Source organism: Prionailurus viverrinus, chromosome B3, assembly GCF_022837055.1.
Source record: "Prionailurus viverrinus isolate Anna chromosome B3, UM_Priviv_1.0, whole genome shotgun sequence".
NCBI classification, from domain to species: Eukaryota; Metazoa; Chordata; class Mammalia; order Carnivora; family Felidae; genus Prionailurus; species Prionailurus viverrinus.
The window spans coordinates 103,757,808-103,777,092 of record NC_062566.1 but is presented as its reverse complement, the minus strand read 5'-3'; the positions used below and the strand labels follow the sequence as shown (position 1 = coordinate 103,777,092).

Below are 19,285 nucleotides of genomic sequence, written 5' to 3'. Positions count from 1 at the left end.
TGAACAATCTGCAATGAAGCAGTATGAATATACATGTTATTTTTAAGATCTTTCAGGGCATGTGGAGGTTTTTAGGATTAAATACATAAATACAGATGACATGTCAGCAAATAGCAATATACTTAAAAAAAAAAAATCTAGCTTTCATGAGACTGAATTTGCAGGAGAACCAAATTGAAAGTTCCCAGAGAACCGATCCTTTTATATGAGGGGATCTCAAAACCATCCCTCACCAAGACAAAACCTACATTCTGAGGAATCTGAGGTTTGCTTGTTTTTTATCCATTAGCTTGGCTAGAGGTTTATCAATTTTATTGACCTTTTCAAAGAACCAGCTTTTCATTTGGTGGATTTTCTCCATTGGTTTCCTAATTTCAATTTTACTGATTTCTGCTTTAATTGTATTATTTCTCTTCTTCTGCTCACTTTAAGCTTCTCTGCTTTTTCTAGCTTCCTAAGATGAAAACCTAGATTACTGGTTTTAGATCCTTCTTTCCTAATAAATGCATTTAATGGTATAAATTTTCCTCTGAGTACTGGTTTTGCTGTATCCCACAAATTTTCATAAACTGTATTTTCATTTATTTCACAATAGTTTTTATTTTTCTTGAGTCTTTTACCCATGTGTTATTTTGAATGTGTTGTTTAATCTCCAAATATGTGGGGGGGGGGGGGGCTTTCCAGCTATGTTTCTGATTCATGTGTGCATTAATTCTACCGTGCTCTGAAAAAATACTTTTTATGATTTCTATTCTCTTCAATTTGTTAAGACTTACATCATAGGCCAGAATGTGGTCTATATTAATATTCCTTGTGAGCTTAAGAATGTATATTCTGCTGTTGTTAGGTGGGGTAGCCTATAAATGTCAATTTGATCAAATTGTAATATCCTTACAGAATTTCTGTCTGCTGGACCTCAGTTACTGAGATATTGAAGTCACCCCACTGTAATAGTGGATTCGTCTATATATCCTTGCAGTTCTATGAGTTTTTGCCTCATGTATTTTGATTACTCTGTTGTCAGGTGCCTATATGTTAAAGATTATTACGTCTTCTTGAAAAATGGATCCCTCTTGAAACGGGAACTTTCTCGCACTGTTGGTGGGAATGCAAACTGGTGTAGCCACTCTGGAAAACAGTGTGGAGGTTCCTCAAAATATTAAAAATAGATCTACCCTATGACCCAGCAATAGCACTGCTAGGAATTTACCAAAGGGATACAGGAGTGCTGATGCATAGGGGCACTTGTATCCCAATGTTTATAGCAGCACTTTCAACAATAGCCAAATTATGGAAAGAGGCTAAATGTCCATCAACTGATGAATGGATAAAGAAGTTGTGGTTTATATATACAATGGAATACTACTTGGCAATGAGAAAGAATGAAATATGGCCTTTTGTAGCAACGTGGATGGAACTGGAGAGTGTGATGCTAAGTGAAATAAGTCATACAGACAAAGACAGATACCATATGTTTTCACTCTTATGTGGATCCTGAGAAACTTAACAGAAGACCATGGGGGGGGGGAAGGGGAAAAAAAAAGTTAGAGAGGGAGGGAGGTAAACCATTAGAGACTCTTAAAAACTGAGGATAAACTGAGGGTTGATGGGGGGTGGGAGGGAGGAGAAAGTGGGTGATGGGCATTGGGGAGGGCACCTGTTGGGATGAGCACTGGGTGTTGTATGGAAACCAATTTGACAATAAATTTCATATTAAATAAAAAGAAAAATGGATCCCTTTATCATTACATAATTCCTCTCCTTATCCCTGAAATTTTTCTTTGTCTCCAAATCTGTTTTGTCTATTTCATTTGACTAATGTTAGCATGGTGTACCCTTCTCAACCAGGTATTTGGTTTTATGCCCCTTAACAAGATGTGAACATTTCTCCTGACCAATGGTCTTTTCTGCTCTTTCAACAACAGGTGGCCCACTAAAAGTCAGCCCATCAAATATCCTGGCACTATGCAGAAGAATGACCAGAGGTGACTAAAGGGCATGTCCCTGTGCTGGAGAGGTGCCAAAAGGTGACATCAATTCTCACCTGTGAACTATGCTGTCACCTGAGTCTGAGATTAACAGCATAAAGTCAATTATTGTTGCCATAACAGTATTGTTTTCCAAATTTGAAAATGCAGAATTGCTTACATGTGAAAATGAAAACTACATCCAAGAGTGTGTCCTACTCCATTCTAAGGGAAATAATGTTCTACCTCACCTTCTCCAGAAGAGAAGGCAGAATTTCCTTATTACCATGGAGGCTACCACTCCAGGATATGTAGCGCTATTTTACCAATCATCTGTAGAGTACAAATCAAGAAAAGAGGTACCATACATATATACTGTGTAATGATGTTCAAGCCAACAACAAGAAAGGGCCCAATAGAAGACAAATCAATCCAGTCTGGCCAAATCTAAGTAAGAGCCTTCTTTCACTTGTTTCTCTCTAACTTTCAACAATTCTCACATTTTCTTTTTTCTTTCTTCTTTTTGGAGTTAGAAAATGAAAAAGGAGCTGGGATAATAGTTTCTATTCCCTCTGCAGGTAAACAGGCAATGCTGTGCCACTTCTCACCTCTATTAACACTGGGGTTGGAAAAGACAACAATTTAGCTTTGGGATTTAAGGGCACTGCTCACAAAATGGCATTACCTGTAGTGCTTTCATTTTATTGCAGAGACAAAATTCTAAACAATTAAACTCTATTAGGTATCTGGGCTTTAGAAATAAAAATGCCCCCTCTATGCCGTCTAAAATGTAGCCAAAGTTTAAACCACAACTAAAAAGCAGTAATTCTGTAGGGGTCTCACCTGACCCACTGAGTTATTTATCACAGTATTAATGAAATGTATCCTGTTTCCTCTTAGTATAATCAGTTTTTAACACAGGAACAAGATTAAATATGGGTTTCAAAAGTGTTTTCTTACCTTGACATTGATAACCCTGTTTCCCAAATACTCCCCTGTTCAAGACAATAGAGAAAAAAAGTTATCATCAGTCAAAATATTTCAGCAATGATGCTCCTCTAAGCATAGTACTTAAGGAAAACAAACGCATGTCATCCTCTGCTCCTGTATGAAAAATACAATTTCAGAGAAGAGGCAAAGGTGAGGTGATTTCTGAGTGCTTGTCTGTTACCACAAGACACAGAGGAAGTCACCTGATTTGAATGCTCCAGTGACACACACAGGTGGGTATCGGCGATCCTCCCTGTACCACCTCCCCCTACGGCAAACCCGGGTCCTCATCTGCTTGTGTGACTGAGTCTCAGCTTGAAGCATCACTCCACCACCTTTTTGGCATTCTCACCCCCATCCGCATAAAGATGCGCAGGTAGTGAAGCAAACAGAGGAGTCCACTGCGGCTGCCTGGCCTGAGGCACCCTTCCTCTTCCCTGTGCCCACATCACCCCCCTGGAGTCCAATGGGGGGGGGGGGGCGGGGACAGAAGTGCCGCCACGAGAGACCCGTCAGGCCCACAGCTACCCTCTTGGTCTCTCCCTAAATATCTTCTCTGGATGGTGATATCATCATTGTCATTTAACAGAGAACCCATTTTATTATTTTATTAAGCTCAGAGGTTGTGCCAGGCACTGAGCCAAGCTGCTGACATATAGCATCTCATTTAATCCTCACAAGAGTCATGTGAGGCAGCACACATAACAGGAAGGCTCAGAGCACAGACCCTGACACCAGATGGCCTAGGCATGATTTGGGGCATGTTGTTAACTCCTTTGGGCCACAGTTTCCTCATCTATAAAGGGCGATAAAGATCGCAGTACCTACTTCATAGGGTTATCATGAAGATAAAGAGAGTTGATCATGTAAAATGCTTAGAATAGTGCCTGGTGCTTTAAGTGCTATATAGAAGTTTATTATACAAGCAAAAAAAACCCTTATCTTTATGTTACAAATAAGGAGACACTGATAGATTATATAACTTAACTAGGTTGACACATCTAGTTGGTGATGAGATTGAATGCCAGAGTCCATACTCTTAACCATAATATGTGGCACATATATCAATATTGTGTGCATGTGAGAGAGAGCGAGGCGGGGAGAGAGAGAGAGAGAGAGAGAGAGAGAGAGAGAGAGAGACAGAGCGCAATCGAAGGCGGGTTGAGTGGGAGTTAATGTTTCCTTGGTGGAAAACATTTAGTGAAATTACCAAACAAGTTTCCATTAAGAACGTTAGTTGAGGTCACAGGTTGTCACCACAAAAGCCCAAAGGGGCAGGCAGGTCACATAAAGGAGGGAGGCAGAACAGTGTGACATGAAATAGTGACAGACCTTGTAGGTCAGGTAAACCGCAAGGAGAGGAGGATGGCAGCTACCTCGGGTGTTCAGACCTACTGCAAGGGCAGAAAACGGGTTCAAAGATGCCAGAGCTTCTGATTTGTTCAATAAGGAAGTGCAGCAGAGGCCTGCTTCTGAAGACGAGCGTTGTGATGGCACATTTGTAGGCATCGTGTCAACAGCCAGCTTAGGGTCTCTGGTTTAGATAAGACTCTATTCTTAATTTAAAATGCCAGGAACACTAACCCTGGATTCTGACTGCTAAAAGGTATAATAAACCAAAGCAATCACAAAACAAAACAAAACCCCACAAAATACAAACTCATTAATCAATACTCAAAAAACTTACTCTGAACCAAGAGCTTTTGACTTAAAGTGACAAAAGTTTCCAACAAAAAACAAGGATCTGTTTTCATGCTATAGAGATTAAACAGTCTTTTCTACCTCAGAGATGGGTTTGTATGTATATGTTCGGATGTGTGTGAGGGGGCATTTCCTTCCTCTTTCCTTCCTCCTTCTAGAGCTTAATGTTAGCTCTAATTGAACATAACTATTAAATTTATTTTACATTATAGATTTGTCACTGAGGCTTAAGCTTCAGTCACATGTATAATAAGATGCTGCCCCAATTGATCTAGAAGTTCTTAACTGTTAATTATCTCAATCCCTAAATGCCAAGGATTATAGTATACAATCACTGAAAGTTATTACCTTTGGCCACATACCATAAGGCTGAAGATTACTGTGTGCTTACTTGATCTGCAACAGTTAATTTCTATAACTCATCATGTGACTCATACTTTTTTATTTTCTCTCTTACTCAGGAGCTGATTATCCAATTTATTGACTATCTATGTACTGATTGATTAGCTTCCCTAATTACTGCGTTTTAACCAGTTCCTGTTCATTAGCACCTTTCCCCAAAGGACTGGAAAAAGAAATAACACCTAAAACTTGGATCTGCAAATGGTTCAGATGTTTTTCATTGGCAATTTAAATCGCCGGGTCAACATATTAGAATGAAAGACAAAAATCAGATCCTAAAACAATTCTTAGTAGTCATGTTTCCCTCTAAAACCACACACAAGCAGAAGAGGCCCGGATTATAGAAAGAAGCTCCTAGGAAGAGAGAAGCCAGGGAACCACTTACCAGATGAACTCCCTGCAGTGAGAGCAGTAGGTGGGCTGCCTCAGGTATGTGGCCATAAACTTGTGTCCATTGATTTGGTGGACACGCCTTCGCATAGCCCTTTGGCGCTTCCTGGTAAAATGTTTGAAGATTCGGTCTCTCTGGAGAGTTGCTGTACATTAAAAGAAAGGAGAAAAGAATAATGTGCAACAAATCTAGCTGTACCTAACATATGGGAACGCGTAATAGCTCCAAACACTCTCCAAAATTGTTTCTTCTTTCTTCACGATGCACAACACCCCAGAACATCCCCATGCTTCCTCTTCCTAGTGACCTTAGGACTCCGAATTTGTAAGGTTGGACCTAAGTGAACTCTGAGATACCCACTGCCTGATTAGAACTGGCTACCTGGGACCAGTCTCCCCAGCACACACCATGAATTCCCCAGGGTTCTAATGTTCCGGTATGGGACATTAGCCTGGCCTTCTAGCTCCTCTCCAGCTGAATGGGACCTCAGGTCCATAGATTGGCTATAACTATGAGCAGGTAAAACAGATTTCTCATTATTTGCCTTTCATTCTGGCATCCTCACCAACAGAAGGAGGGAATGGCCATAGCCCAGTGAGAGTGCTGCCCAAAAGCATCAGTCTCAACACCATCTCTGTTAACCTGGAATGGGTAGAAATTCACTTGGGCTTGGTGCCGAGTTCCTCTTCCAACCTCACATTTAAAAAATGGTGGCTCCATGGGGCGCCTGGGTGGTGCAGTCGGTTAAGCGTCCGACTTCAGCCAGGTCACGATCTCGCGGCCCGTGAGTTTGAGCCCCGCGTCGGGCTCTGGGCTGATGGCTCAGAGCCTGGAGCCTGTTTCCGATTCTGTCTCCCTCTCTCTGCCCCTCCCCCGTTCATGCTCTGTCTCTCTCTGTCCCAAAAATAAATAAACGTTGAAAAAAAAAATTTAAAAAAAAATGGTGGCTCCTCAAGAATCAAAACTGCTCACCATTTAAAGATAGTAAATTAACTTTCCCAAGGTATAGAGAGACTTCCTCAATAATGCTTTCTGGGGCTCCTGGGTGGCTCAGTTGGTTAAATGTCCAACTCTTGATTTCAGCTCGGGTGGTGATCTCATGGTTGTGAGATCAAGCCCCCCCCCCCCCCCCAGTGGGCTCTGGGCTGGGTGTGGAGCTTGTTTGAGATTATCTCTCTCCTTCTCCCTCTGCCCCTCCCCCACTTGCACTCACTCTCTCTCAAAAAGAAATAAGTGAACTAAAATAAAATAATGCTTTTCAATTAATCACTTCAATGCAAAGAAAATGTAAGAAAGATACAAGAATAATCTAATAAATTTTAAAACCCGGAAGAAATAGATTTCCATGAAAACATAAATGACTAAAATTAATTGAGCTACATAAACCAAATAGATGAATTTAAAAAAAAAATGATAAGATTTTCTAAGGACTGCCTCTCGAAATCATCCAGGCCCAGATAGTTTCATGCGTGAATTATTTTTAGCCTTTAAAAACAAGATGATGCTAGTGTTGAAACCTGATCCAGAATAGAGGAGAAAAGAAAGCACCCTGTATTTTTATAGGGAACTATGTGATACAATCCTAGGGCCAAAAGATAAAACAGATACATCTAAAGATATAACAGGAAAAAAAAAAATCAGGGGTTAGTAATCATTTTTTATGTTGCAGACTCCTTAGTCCAGTGAAGCAAGCCTATGGATCCCTTCTCTGAGTCAAGCTTTATAATCTTTAAAAAAAAGTACACACACACACACACACATAATTACAAAGTAAATCAAGTATCAAAATATATTTTAAGTGAGATAGGATAATATATATATATATTTTTTTATTTTGGGAGTGTGTGAGTGGGGGAGGGGCAGGGGGAGGGACTAGGGAGGGAGGGAGGGAGGGAGGGAGAGAGAGAGAGAGAGAGAGAGAGAGAGAGAGAGAATCTTAAGCAGGCTCCACACTCAGCCTGGAGCCCATCGGAGGGCTCCATCTCATGACCATGAGATCATGAGATCAGGTCATGATCTGAGCCAAAATCAAGAGTCGGACGCTTAACCAAGTGAGCCACCCAGGCACCCCAAGAACAATACAAATTTAAATTTATATTAAAATAAATCAAATACTTACTGGCATACCTTATCATTGTAAGTGTGAAGAAGTGATGGGCAGTAGTTACTTTAGTAGTAGTGAAGTACTAGTTACATTTTAAAGTTATCTATAAAAACTAACATAATGAAAATATCCAAGATTTCTATTGTGAGAACATCCTAAACACTGCTCACGCTTCCGTGGTTTAGTGAACAATGGGAGAAAATGCTACATTTACATTATAGGTTAGTGAAAATTTTTTCTCTCATCCACTTTCTGGACCACCTAACCTCCAATTACGGACTTCAGGAAAAGTACACCTCCGCTTACGTATCAAGCTCATTCATGAATACTGATGCAGAGATTTTCGCCACTGCAGGCTGTATACTTACAAAGTGAACAGGAAAGCAATACTAGAAAATATTAGTATTTGCACGGTATGGGATTTTTTTCTTTCCCATTCTTTGACAATTAGTCCCCAACACAAATACTCCTTCCCACTTAATAACAGCATCTACTCTAGCCCCTCACGTTGTCTTCTCAGTTTCTTGGGTGGGATGCTATACGTGGTGAACATCTTAATGTGTGATATAAGTTAACTGCAAGGTAAAACTGAAAATCCTGTAAAAGTTGAAGAATTTTCATGTAGTCTATGGAAAGTCATGTTTGAGTACGGTGAGATTCACACCCGAAGGCAATGGTAGATAAGGCTATGATAGAGTTAGATCTGTTAACAGTCGAACAAAAGAAATTTGATATAGAAAAATGACATGACAGTTATTTTGAGAGAAAATTTTGAATATTAATGTATTAGGAGAGGCCCTTGAGAAACCGATGAAGTCTCAAACACTTGCTAAAAATACCCTATTGAAAACTTCATTATACTAATCAAAAATAAAATATATAGTATTCTGCCATTGAATTTTATCTGAAAAAATTATTTTGCTCTAAAAACTAGTGCTTATGACAAAACAACAAAATGCATTCAATAAAGATTTTCATAATTTTAGTTGTGTTTTTCCAACCCCTTCCCCACTTTTTAAATATTAACAAACTCCTCATTTTGAAGAATTCGTTTTATGTGCACCTTTCCAGGTAGCAATGACACTCAGATAACAGGAAATTCTATACTATTCAGCATTATTATAAGAAATACCCACTGTGAGCAAGTGGAAAATTTCCCAGGAGCACAACAATGGGCATATTATTAGAAAATCTATTATGTTTTATTCTATTAATAGGTAAAAGAAAGTAACAATGATCATTTCAATGTTTTTAAAAGGCACTTCATAAGGTTTAACTTGTATACAATAAAAAACTTTTTGAAAAGAGTAGATTGTTTCCTTAACATGACTAAAATATGACTAAAACAATATGCTCACAAATCAAAAGCTGAATGGTAAATTTTTAAAAATAATAAATCCCATGAAAGTTAAGAACAAATAAGACCAATTATCACCCCATTACTTACTATTATCCTGAAAGTACTTGCCAAAGCTGTAAGAGACAAAGAAAGAAAGAAAGAAAGAAAGAAAGAAAGAAAGAAAGAAAAAGAAAGGAAGAAAGAAAGAAAGAGAATGAAAGAACAAAAGAAAGAAAGAACAAAAGAACGAAAGAAGGAAAGAAAGCTGTCAGGAAAAAAGGAGGCAGAGATGCCATGATTTGGAGTTAATATATGACTAGAAAACTCAGGAGAAGTTAGCCTAATCTACTAAAAAAAGAGTTCAGTAAGATGGACAATGATAAATCATTAAAAGTCAAAGTTCTTTTGGTATACCAAAAGAACCATTTAGAATATATAATAAAAATATATCCCCATTCATTAAGCTACAAGACCCAAGCTATCTAGTAATAATTTGTCCAAAGAAGTGCAAGGTTTATATGAAGAAACATATAAACCCCCCAATGAAGACTATGAAAAGATATGTAAAAATGAAGTTCTTAAATAGAAAGACTTAATACTACAAAGTTGTTCATGCTTTCTACACTAATCTCTAAATTCAACAAAATCCCAATAAATATCCCCAAAGGAGGTCTTTAAACTCGACAGCTTTTTTAGAGTTTAGTTGGTACCATAGATATTTCAAAACTGTTGAAAAATTCTAACGAGGGCAGACTTGTCCTCTATGTTAAAACATATTCTAAAGTTACAGTGATTGACATAACATGCTTCCACCTGCAGAGTCCAAAGCTAGAAATCAATTTTGCTTAAAGAGAACATAGTTCAAATCAGTGGGAAATGACAGATTATTAATAAAGAGCATTTAGACAACTAGTAAGCCTTTTGAAAATTATTTTTACCTCACTCTTAACATCAAAATCATCTCAGGCTAATGTTAAAGAAAAAAATATGGAAAAATGGGAAAACATAGGGAAAAAATACATAGTCCTGGGATGGGATAAGGACAACAATACTCTAAAGCCATAAAAGACTCACAGATCTGCAATTTAAGAAATTTAAAGTTCTATTTGGCAAAAGACACAAAACAGAAAGCTAAACAAAACAAACTGGGGGAAAAAGGATTTGCAACACATGACAAAGGGTTACTATTTATAATATGTGGAAATTATTAATAAGGGAGGAACAATCTAGTAAAAATGGGGCAGAGGAGATGAATAGGCAATTCATAAAAGTTATAAATGCAGACAGACAATAAACACACTGGATGCCTAATCCTATCTATCCAAGATGGACACATAAGAATCAGGAGGTAAATGACATTTTACTTAAATTGGCAAATATTTATAAGGATTGCTAATGTGCCCATGCTTGCAAGGGAATGGGAAAATAGGCACCTCCCTCTCTGCGGGTAGGAGTATAATTGGGTCCAGTCCCGGCTCTGCCACCTCCGGCTGTGTTTACCCTGCTGAGCCTCAATGTTCCTATCCATAAACCACGTAGTGCTTTCCTTATAGGGTTTTTCCAGGGAGGTAATGCATTCAAAGTTTTCAGCACAGAATTAGGCCCCTGGTAGTATTCGACAGACACATGTAGCTATTTCAAGAATAGTGAAAAAAAAAAAAGAATATTTTTTTAATGTTTATTTATTTTTTACATTTATTTATTTGATACAGAACACAAGTGGGGGAGGGACAGAGAGAGAGAATGAGACACAGAATCTGAAGCAGGACAGAGCCTTACGCAAGGCTCAAACTCAAAAACCGTGAGATCGTGACCTGAGCCAAAGTCAGATGCTTAACTGACTGAGCCACCCAGGCACCCCTATTTATTTTTGAGAGAGACAGAAAAACAGAGTGTGAGTAGGGGAGAGGCAGAGAGAGAGAGAGAGACACAGAACTCCAAGCGGGCTCCAGGCTCTGAGCTGTCAGCACAGAGCCTGATGTGGGGCTTGAACTCACGTGCTGTGAGATCATGACCTGAGCTAAAGTCAGACACTTAACCGACTGAGCCACCCAGGCACTCCAAGAATATTTTTTTTGGAGACCAATTTAATAATACCTGTCAAAGTTGTTATGTTATGTTATGTTATGTTATGTTATGTTATGTTATGTTATTTTTATTTTAAGTTTATTTCTTTATTTTGGAGTGAGAGAGAACAAAAGAGAGAGAATCCCACTCAGCCTCTGTGCTGTCAGCACAGAGCCCACGCGGGGCTCAAGTTCACAAATGGCAAGATCATGACCTGAGCCAAAATCAAAAGTCAGATGCTTAACTGACTGAGCCACTCAGGTTCCCCAATACCTGTCAAAACTTTAAATGTGCATTTCCTTTCATTCAGCAATTCAACTTCTAGGATTTTTTTTCCTATAAAAATGCCAGGAAGAATATATACTATATAGATATCAATTACTACTTTCTACTTAATGGTAAAAATTAGGTTTTACATAAGAAATCTCAAAGAATGAAGTAGAAATAGTGAAAATGAATTTGGTTAAGACACCAATGCTTTCCGAGGCTCTGGCACAGTTAAAAATGTACCTGCTTGAGTTTTGGTTTTGGGGTATGTATGTGTACAACCTTTGCCAAGCAGCCTAATTATTTTCATTCTCAGGTTTCCCATCTGTCTCAAGGAGATAACTATCTCCCTGTCCTCAGCCCTATAGGGATAGTGTCATATTCGATATTCCTGAGAGTCTTACAATTCTGCATAAGCATCACCTATGAACTGAAGTCATTCTACTATACGGCTCTCTTCTGCAGTATTTCCAGAAGCCATTTAGTAATGACAAAAGACCAGATTTTAATGTTCCTTTGTTGGGCAGATGATAAAATTTGGTCTAACGATCACACTATATGTAGCATATGTTATCACCAGCCTGAGACCTAGTTCAATATTGGCCAATGCAAAATGTGTATTGAATTACTACATACTTATCACATCTAGATGTAAGTTAAACTCTCTCTGGGGTCTAATTATCAAGAATTTACTTTTTTAAGCCCTTAATACCATGAAGAGTGGTTAAAAGGTCAGTTCACTTGCATTTTTAATATTTCTTGAATTGAATCATGTTCCCCCACCTCCTCAACAGCTACTGCCACAGTAGTAACAAGACCTATGAATATTCCAAATGATTCCTTCTAGCCTGCAGGACTTAGGAAGAAACTGCTTGCAGCCATCCACCATGTTGGTCAGCACTTAATGCCTTTTCTCCTGCTTTCTACCCCTCCTAGAATGCCCTTTCCTCTTTTTTCCCTCCAACTAGTTAGTTAACTTGGACTTATCCTACCTACCTCAGAGCCTAAATAGCCACCCCTACATTCTGAATGTCCCTACCCTTCCTCTTCCCAAAGCAATCTGGGAGTGTACCTCAATCTTGTCCTTTAACTCACAACACTGGGAAAGAGTTCATCTGGTATCCCAGATGCCTCAGAAGCATCTCCTATGTGGTCATTTTAACTAAACTTCACTCCTCCCTCTTCTGTATTCTTTCGGACAGGTGCCTCTTTTTGTTTAAAAAGCACAAAAACGGGCAACTGGGCGGCTTGGTCAGTTAAGTTTCCAACTTCAGCCAGATGATGATCTCATGGTTCATGAGTTCCAACCCCGCACAGGCTCTGAGAGTACAGAGCCTTCTTCAGACCCTCTGTCTCCCTCGCTCTCTGCCCCTCCCTCACTCGCGTGCTCGCTCTCAAAAACTAACAAACATTTAAAAAATAAATAAATGGAAAATAAAAGCACAAAAACACACTCACACACACCTGGGATTTTGAAAGATGTTTGGTTAAAAAAACAGGTACCCCTTCCCCCCATGGCCTCAAATGGCTTTCACTGTCACATTCTCTTGACGGATGTCATGGACAGGAAGAAAGAGCTCTCGAACTTCACTCCGCCCGGGTTCAGTCTCTACCCTCACCTTACAATCAGAGTGCACAGGGGACTTCCTCACTGTTTGCACTGCCTCCTATTGCCTTAGGATGGAGTAAAAACGACTAACAAAAGATTATTTAATCCTTTGGTGCCTCAAACCAACCCAGGCTTGGGGACATCTTTCAGATCACACGTTTTTTTGAACACGTTAGGCAAACCCTAACAGCCTTTGCAGCCAAAACTTGCATCACTACTTCTGTTTTGCTCCCGATGTGCTCACTGCCTCTAAGTAAATAGGAAGCTGGCTCAGTGCCCGGCAGGGAAATTCACATTCCAGGCTCAGAGCGGGGCAGGCCTGGAGCCCTGCCTGATCTGTCTCACCCAGAGTTGGTTTTGACAAGCCATCCCATCCATGGGGTAGAGAATAATTAGGTCAAATATAATGAAGAGTATTTTGAAGCAGAATTCTGTTTCACAAAATCGGATTGTCACCTCACGCTTTCTTTGGAACTCTAAAAGGCACAAGCGACTGGGACCCACCAAAGCACTGCAGGGTTAGTTTTCATGTCAAAAACTCTCATTGGACTGAAATGTGTTGCTAGCCTGAGGTCTTGTGGGGGAGGGCTGACTCTGTGAAGTCTCTGTAAAGCTGCCTTAACTTCTCAAAAATAGTAAACGCTTCATCCTCTTTAGTCTTTTGCTCTACCTAAAGCTTTTTGCTTTACCTGAATCTAAAGCTTTCTATTCCAGCTGCAGAAATCTATATTTGAAAGTACTTCTTACAGCAGAGATCACATGTCCTAATTTTCAAATGATTGCAAGCAAATTAAATCAGAGACCGAAAGTCCATGGCATGGCACCTTTTAAATTTCAGAATTAAATAAATACTTTCAGAATATAAAAGGCATGAAGGGAATGACTTTGATTCTGTGTAAAACTACGATTTAACTTTGTTAAGTTGAATTTGCTTAACAGCAAGGGCACTGCGGTTAAGATCTTAACGAAGATCTGTGGCTCGTCTTTGAGGGGCCGTGCTGAAGAAGTTGTGTGGCTTTTCTACACAACAGGCTGGAGCATGTGGTGGTTGAGGCAGGCTGCTCCTGCCCTAATAAGCTGAGTGACCTTGGGCAGAATGTTGAGTCTCTCGTGCCTCAGTTTCCTCATTTGTAGAACATGAAGCACTTGGAGAACCTTCCTCAAAGGGCCACTTGGATGATGGCTGAGTTAGTAAGTGTAACATAATTAGAAAAGTACCTGGCAGGGAGCAGAGTGTTACCTGATTGTTGTTAAAACCCTTACTTCACACTACCCCTGAGATCAAGGAGCAGAAAGGATTTAATTCAATCACCTAATTGCCTGGAAGAGGAATCACTACTTAGGAAACCATTACCTTGAACTCTGTGCCCAAGGTTGATCTGGCTAGCTAGTGCTGGGACTACGACCAGAAATCCTCTGCTCTTGATTTTATCCCAGGGCTTTATGGGTAATACCACACCGCACAGGGTCCTTTATGAACATCAGGTCTCCTGGAATCCCTGGAAAGTAATGCATTTTCTGGTGAGGAAACAGAAACTAACAGGAAGGTTAAGTGAGGTCAAGCAGCTACTGATACAAGTGGGGTCACCAGACGCTGTTTACTATAGTTGAACTATTGAGTAATGCTATCCAACGTTTTTTTTTTTTTCTTTCCTTTTCCTGAGATATTTGTTTTATCATTTGTGCATGAGGGAGGGAATAACTGCGAGAAAAACAAACAGGAAGACCTTAGAGTTAAGCAAGTTGCTAGTCAAGAAAGCCCCAGAAAGTATTACATTGTTTATCTCTCCAAAATATATTCCTGAAAGGCAACAAGATAAGGTCGTGAGAGAATCTTGCTTAATATCATCAAACACACTGAATAAGCAACCGTCTGCTCACAAAACTGTGTGCGTAAAGAATGATGCATAAGAATTTAACATCAGGTGATTCCTGTCTGAGACAATAATGATATAAACAGAGAGAGATTAGGACATGTGTTAGGCAAACACACAACTTAAATGAGTCTCTACAGTAAGTACACATAACTGTGGGTGAGAGCATTTAGTGGGTGTTGAGTGAAGAGAGAATCTGAGGAGTTGTGTATCTAGTCCTCTGATTAATTAAGGATGACTTTATAAATTAACTGAGATTAGCAGCTGCTTGGAAAAGAAGAATTTGATACCCACGGATCGGGAGAAGGTTGCAGGACTTTATGCCAGCACCAGCAACAAAGACTAAAAAAAGAGCATTCATATTTCAAAATGGCATGCAAAAGCCACCCCCCCCCCAACACTAAGCAGTACAGAATCTGCTGTTTTTGAAAAGCATGCACCACATGACTCATAGTTATTTCCAAATTCAGATAGAGTGATTAGACTCAGCGCGTTAGGAGACCCGACTCCATGGGCACCACGCACAGGTGTTTCTCAGGGGTTTGGCTCCCTCCAAGGAAGCTCAGCCTGCGTAAACACCTTCCATCGGGCATCATGGGGATGGCTATCGTTGGCAAAAGGAGGAGAGACAAATCATTTGTCACTAGACTGACTCTCCCGAGTGCCCTCATGGCCATAGCACTGGGAAAGCCGAGCCCATCCTCACCCATCACTCCAGCCTCTCTGGCAGCAGGTGATTAGAACAGAGCTCCTCGGTGTGACCAAAGCTCCATCAAGAACCATGAGAAAGGCTCCTCACTCCACTGTTACAAGAAGGGAGCAGTGCCTCTCACCATCCTCTCACTGTCTCCACTTCTCTCATCCATGAGAACTGCCAAAGTAGAAACTCTCCCCTTCTCGGTACTTGGAGAAAAGGACCTCGGCTCCAACAGCACCTGGCTCGTCTCACTCTACAATTTCTTCTTCTTGTCCCCTTCACCAGCTCTTCTCTCCTACCCAGCCTTGAAATTTGTGTGTCCCCAGGCCCTTTGTATGCCATTCTTCTGGTCTTCTTGGATGCTCATTCATCTCCTCAGAGACCTCACATGTTCTCTTGATTGCTAACAATTGCCTCTGTACTGAGGACTCCCAAATCAACAGCTCTAGTTCTGGCTTCTAACTACACAGAGAAAGATACTAAACATTTCTAAGTAGCTTCTCGGCATCTCTCCAAGGTATCCCAAATTACCTCAAATTGATATTTGTAGGCTGAGCCCTCTTCCCTGCTTCTTCAACCCACTCTTTCCCTTAGATAATAGTATCACTATCCTTGGAGTCATCCAGAAAAAAAAACTAAAAATGTCTTCAGATCCTTCTTCTCCACCCACAACCAATCAACTGTCAAGTTCTACTAAACCTATTATATGATCTGACTAGATCTCTGCCTCTCATGCTCACCGGGTATAGTTCATGCCACCTTCTTCCTCTCATCTGGACTATGTAATACTTTCCCAACTAGACTCTCTGCATAAGGTTGCTCCCCAGTTACGCATCCAGTTACACATATGAAATATAGGCCAGATCAGGTCACACTCTGTAGGGAGCCGGCTCCCCTGCTACATCCTATGTAAATCTCCTGCATGGAAGTTACAGTAGTTGTCCTAGGTGAACCATGATAAGGTAAAGGGGGTGGGTTTTCCCCAAAGGGTAGTCCAACATCTGAGAGAAAAGTCGAATCTTCAGGCAGCAAAATGGCGTCCAGGCGGGCCATAGTTAGGTGGGAGACAGAATCTTTCCCCCTTGTCCTCACTCTTTGGGGTCTGGACTTGAGGCCCCAAGAATGGGGTGTCCACAAGGCTCTGCAGAGGCAGAGTGAAGTAGGTTAGGAGTAAGCCCAGTTGTGACAGCACACACAAAATGTGTTCAACATCCCTTGTGAGGGAGACTATCTAGTGCATATTATTCTATGTACACTTCAGTTTCTGCCAGTAAGCCTGGTTTACATGGTCCAGAGAGGCCTGAGCTCTGCTTCAGAAAGTACATTAAAGGGGACAAGCCACCCTCTGAGGCTACCATGGTAGACAGAGGGTCCTCATGAAAAGTGAGAATTCCCAGAGAAAGCTGAACCCTGGGATATAAGATCTGGGGATCCAAGATCTAGCCAAATCTCCCAGGTGGCAGGTCTCCCTGTTGCCAACCTTGGAGGACTAGGATTCCCTCTGTCAAGAAGCCAGCAGATCTTACACTCCTCTACAAAGTCTGTTCAATAGACGCCAGTGCCAGAATCCCTGACCCAACATCCATTGGCTCTCAGGAACCCATTCCCTCTCTTGCTACATGACTAGGCTCCTTCAGCAATCTCAAGGAATCAATAGAACAATCTCAAGGAAATAGAACAATCTCAAGGAAAAACTGGAATAGTTAGCCTCCAGCTCCCATCTATCAGGGATTGATGGCTGCTTCAGGGACAGGGGGCATTAATTCTCTAGTATTTCCAGCCTTCCTTTCTGACCCGAGAGGAAATATGGACAGGACATCCATAGCATCTGCCACAGAATGAATTTATACTACTCTTGTCCTGCTTTCTTGTTTGTATTTTGCTGCCATATATACCTTCTAACCCTGCTTCAAACTCTGTGTGGAATGAGGTGAAGTATAAATAGAAAATTCTTATAGTAATTTCAACTATCATTGTGCCTACTCCTTTCTGCACACATAATTTAATGACAGAAATTCCCTCTTGCTCCCTACTACCAAAAGCAAGGATCCTACAATTCCTTTCTGCAAAATGGTATGAATTTCTACCCTGTTGCTGTGATTCTACAAAGATTTCATTCCCCCCTCCCACCCACACTGATTTCACCCATAAATAGACATCTAGCTGCCAGTTCTTCATTCTTCAGGGGTTTTTTGTTTTTGTTTTGTTTTGTTTTGTTTTGTTTTGTTTTGTTTTGTTTTGTTTTGTTTTGTTTTTAATGAAAGTTAAACATTGCTGAGTGGATGATCACCCTGGGTTTCAGGATGATGAGGAAACGTGTTTGTTTCATCAAGTTCATATTGGATTATGTAAAAGCACGTCCCACATTATGCCTCTCACTGTCCTCCTGACTATCTGGAAAATACCTCAAAATGGCATTACCTTCAACTCTAAGCTTAAGTTAGAGTAAGTACCTTGGTTGTATGTGCTTAAAAATGTTAGCATTTTCCAATTATCTGGCAATTTTTCTTTTATCCTGCATTACTAAATTTATCTGGGGAGCAAATATCTCACTCATGATCTCTCCTGTCTCCCTGAGAGTCTTTCGAGTTTAACGTAAGAAGACAATGAAACCATAATGTGCAGAGAACAATACATAAAATATCATTTTGCTCTTTTGCTGTTGTTGTTTATAAAGATAATATATGAACACTACAGAAAATACAAACGATACAGAAAACTCTAAAGACAAAAGTTTCTTTTAAAAAAATCATCTTAAAAAAGGAAACGCAAAGACAATAAAAAAATAAAAAATCATCTTAAAAAAGGAAATGCAAAGACAATAAAAAAATAAAAAATCATCTTAAGTCTTACTGTACAAATAACTGCTGTAAATATTTTGGGAAACATGACAAATATATACACCATTCAGACATACAGTAAATGGCGTTGTACCCTGCATGCTGTTTTGCCAGCTACTTTTCACCCAAAACATCTTTTCCGATCTCATTTCTTAAAAGACTTTAGTTGTTCAGAGTAGTTTCAGATTTACAATAAAATTGAGAGGAAGGGATGGAAGTTTCCCATATACTCCCTGATGCCACACAAGCACAGTCTTTCCCATTACCCACGTCACTCACCAGAACAGTACATTGTTTACCAAGGACAAACCTACAATGACACATCACAATCACCCAAAGCCCATAGTTTACCTCAGGGTTCACTCTTGGTGTTGCACATTCAATGAGTTTAGACAAATGTATAACAACATATATCCATTATTAGGACATCGTACACGGTATTTTCAGTGTCCTAAGAATCTTCTGTGCTCTGCCTATTCATTTCCCTCTCCCCTCCTGCCGCCACCTCTGGCAACCACTGATCTTTCTATTGTCTCCAGAGTTTTCCTTTTCCAGAATGTCACACAGTTGGAATCTACAGTATATAGCTTTCTCAGATTGGTTTCTTTCACATAATATTCTTCCATGTCTTTTCATGATGTGATAGCTCATTTCTTTTTAGTGCTGAATAACATCCCATTGTCTGGATAGAGCACAGTTTATTTATCCGTTCACCTACTGGAGGGCATCTTGGTTGCTTCCAAGTTTTGGCAACGATGAATAAAGCTGCTATAAACACCAATGTGCAGGTTTTAACATGGACATAAGCTGTCCATAATTTTTAAAAGTTACTATGTGTGGGGCACCTGGGTGGCTCAGTTGGTTGAGCAGACAACTTCGACTCAGGTCATATCTCATGGTTCTTGAGTTCAAGCCCCATGTCAAGCTGGCTACTGTGAGTATAGAACCCGCTTCAGATCCTCTGCCTCCCCCTACCCCATGCCCCTTCTCCACTTGCGCTGTTTCAAAAATAAACATTAAAAAAAGAGTTGCTATTC

General features: G+C 40.2%; 1 protein-coding gene across 2 annotated transcripts in view; it reads right to left on the bottom strand.

Annotated features, from left to right (window-relative positions):
- The window catches only part of PRKCH (protein kinase C eta), a 232,515-nt gene that overhangs the window by 105,465 nt on the left and 107,765 nt on the right, over positions 1–19,285 (bottom strand). For both annotated transcript variants that reach the window (XM_047861891.1, XM_047861892.1), the window contains exons 3-4: positions 5,446–5,596; positions 2,928–2,962 (exon numbers count right to left, since the gene is read on the bottom strand). In XM_047861891.1, the coding sequence (XP_047717847.1) occupies positions 2,928–2,962; positions 5,446–5,596 (186 nt within the window). The remainder of the gene's footprint in view (positions 1–2,927; positions 2,963–5,445; positions 5,597–19,285) is intronic.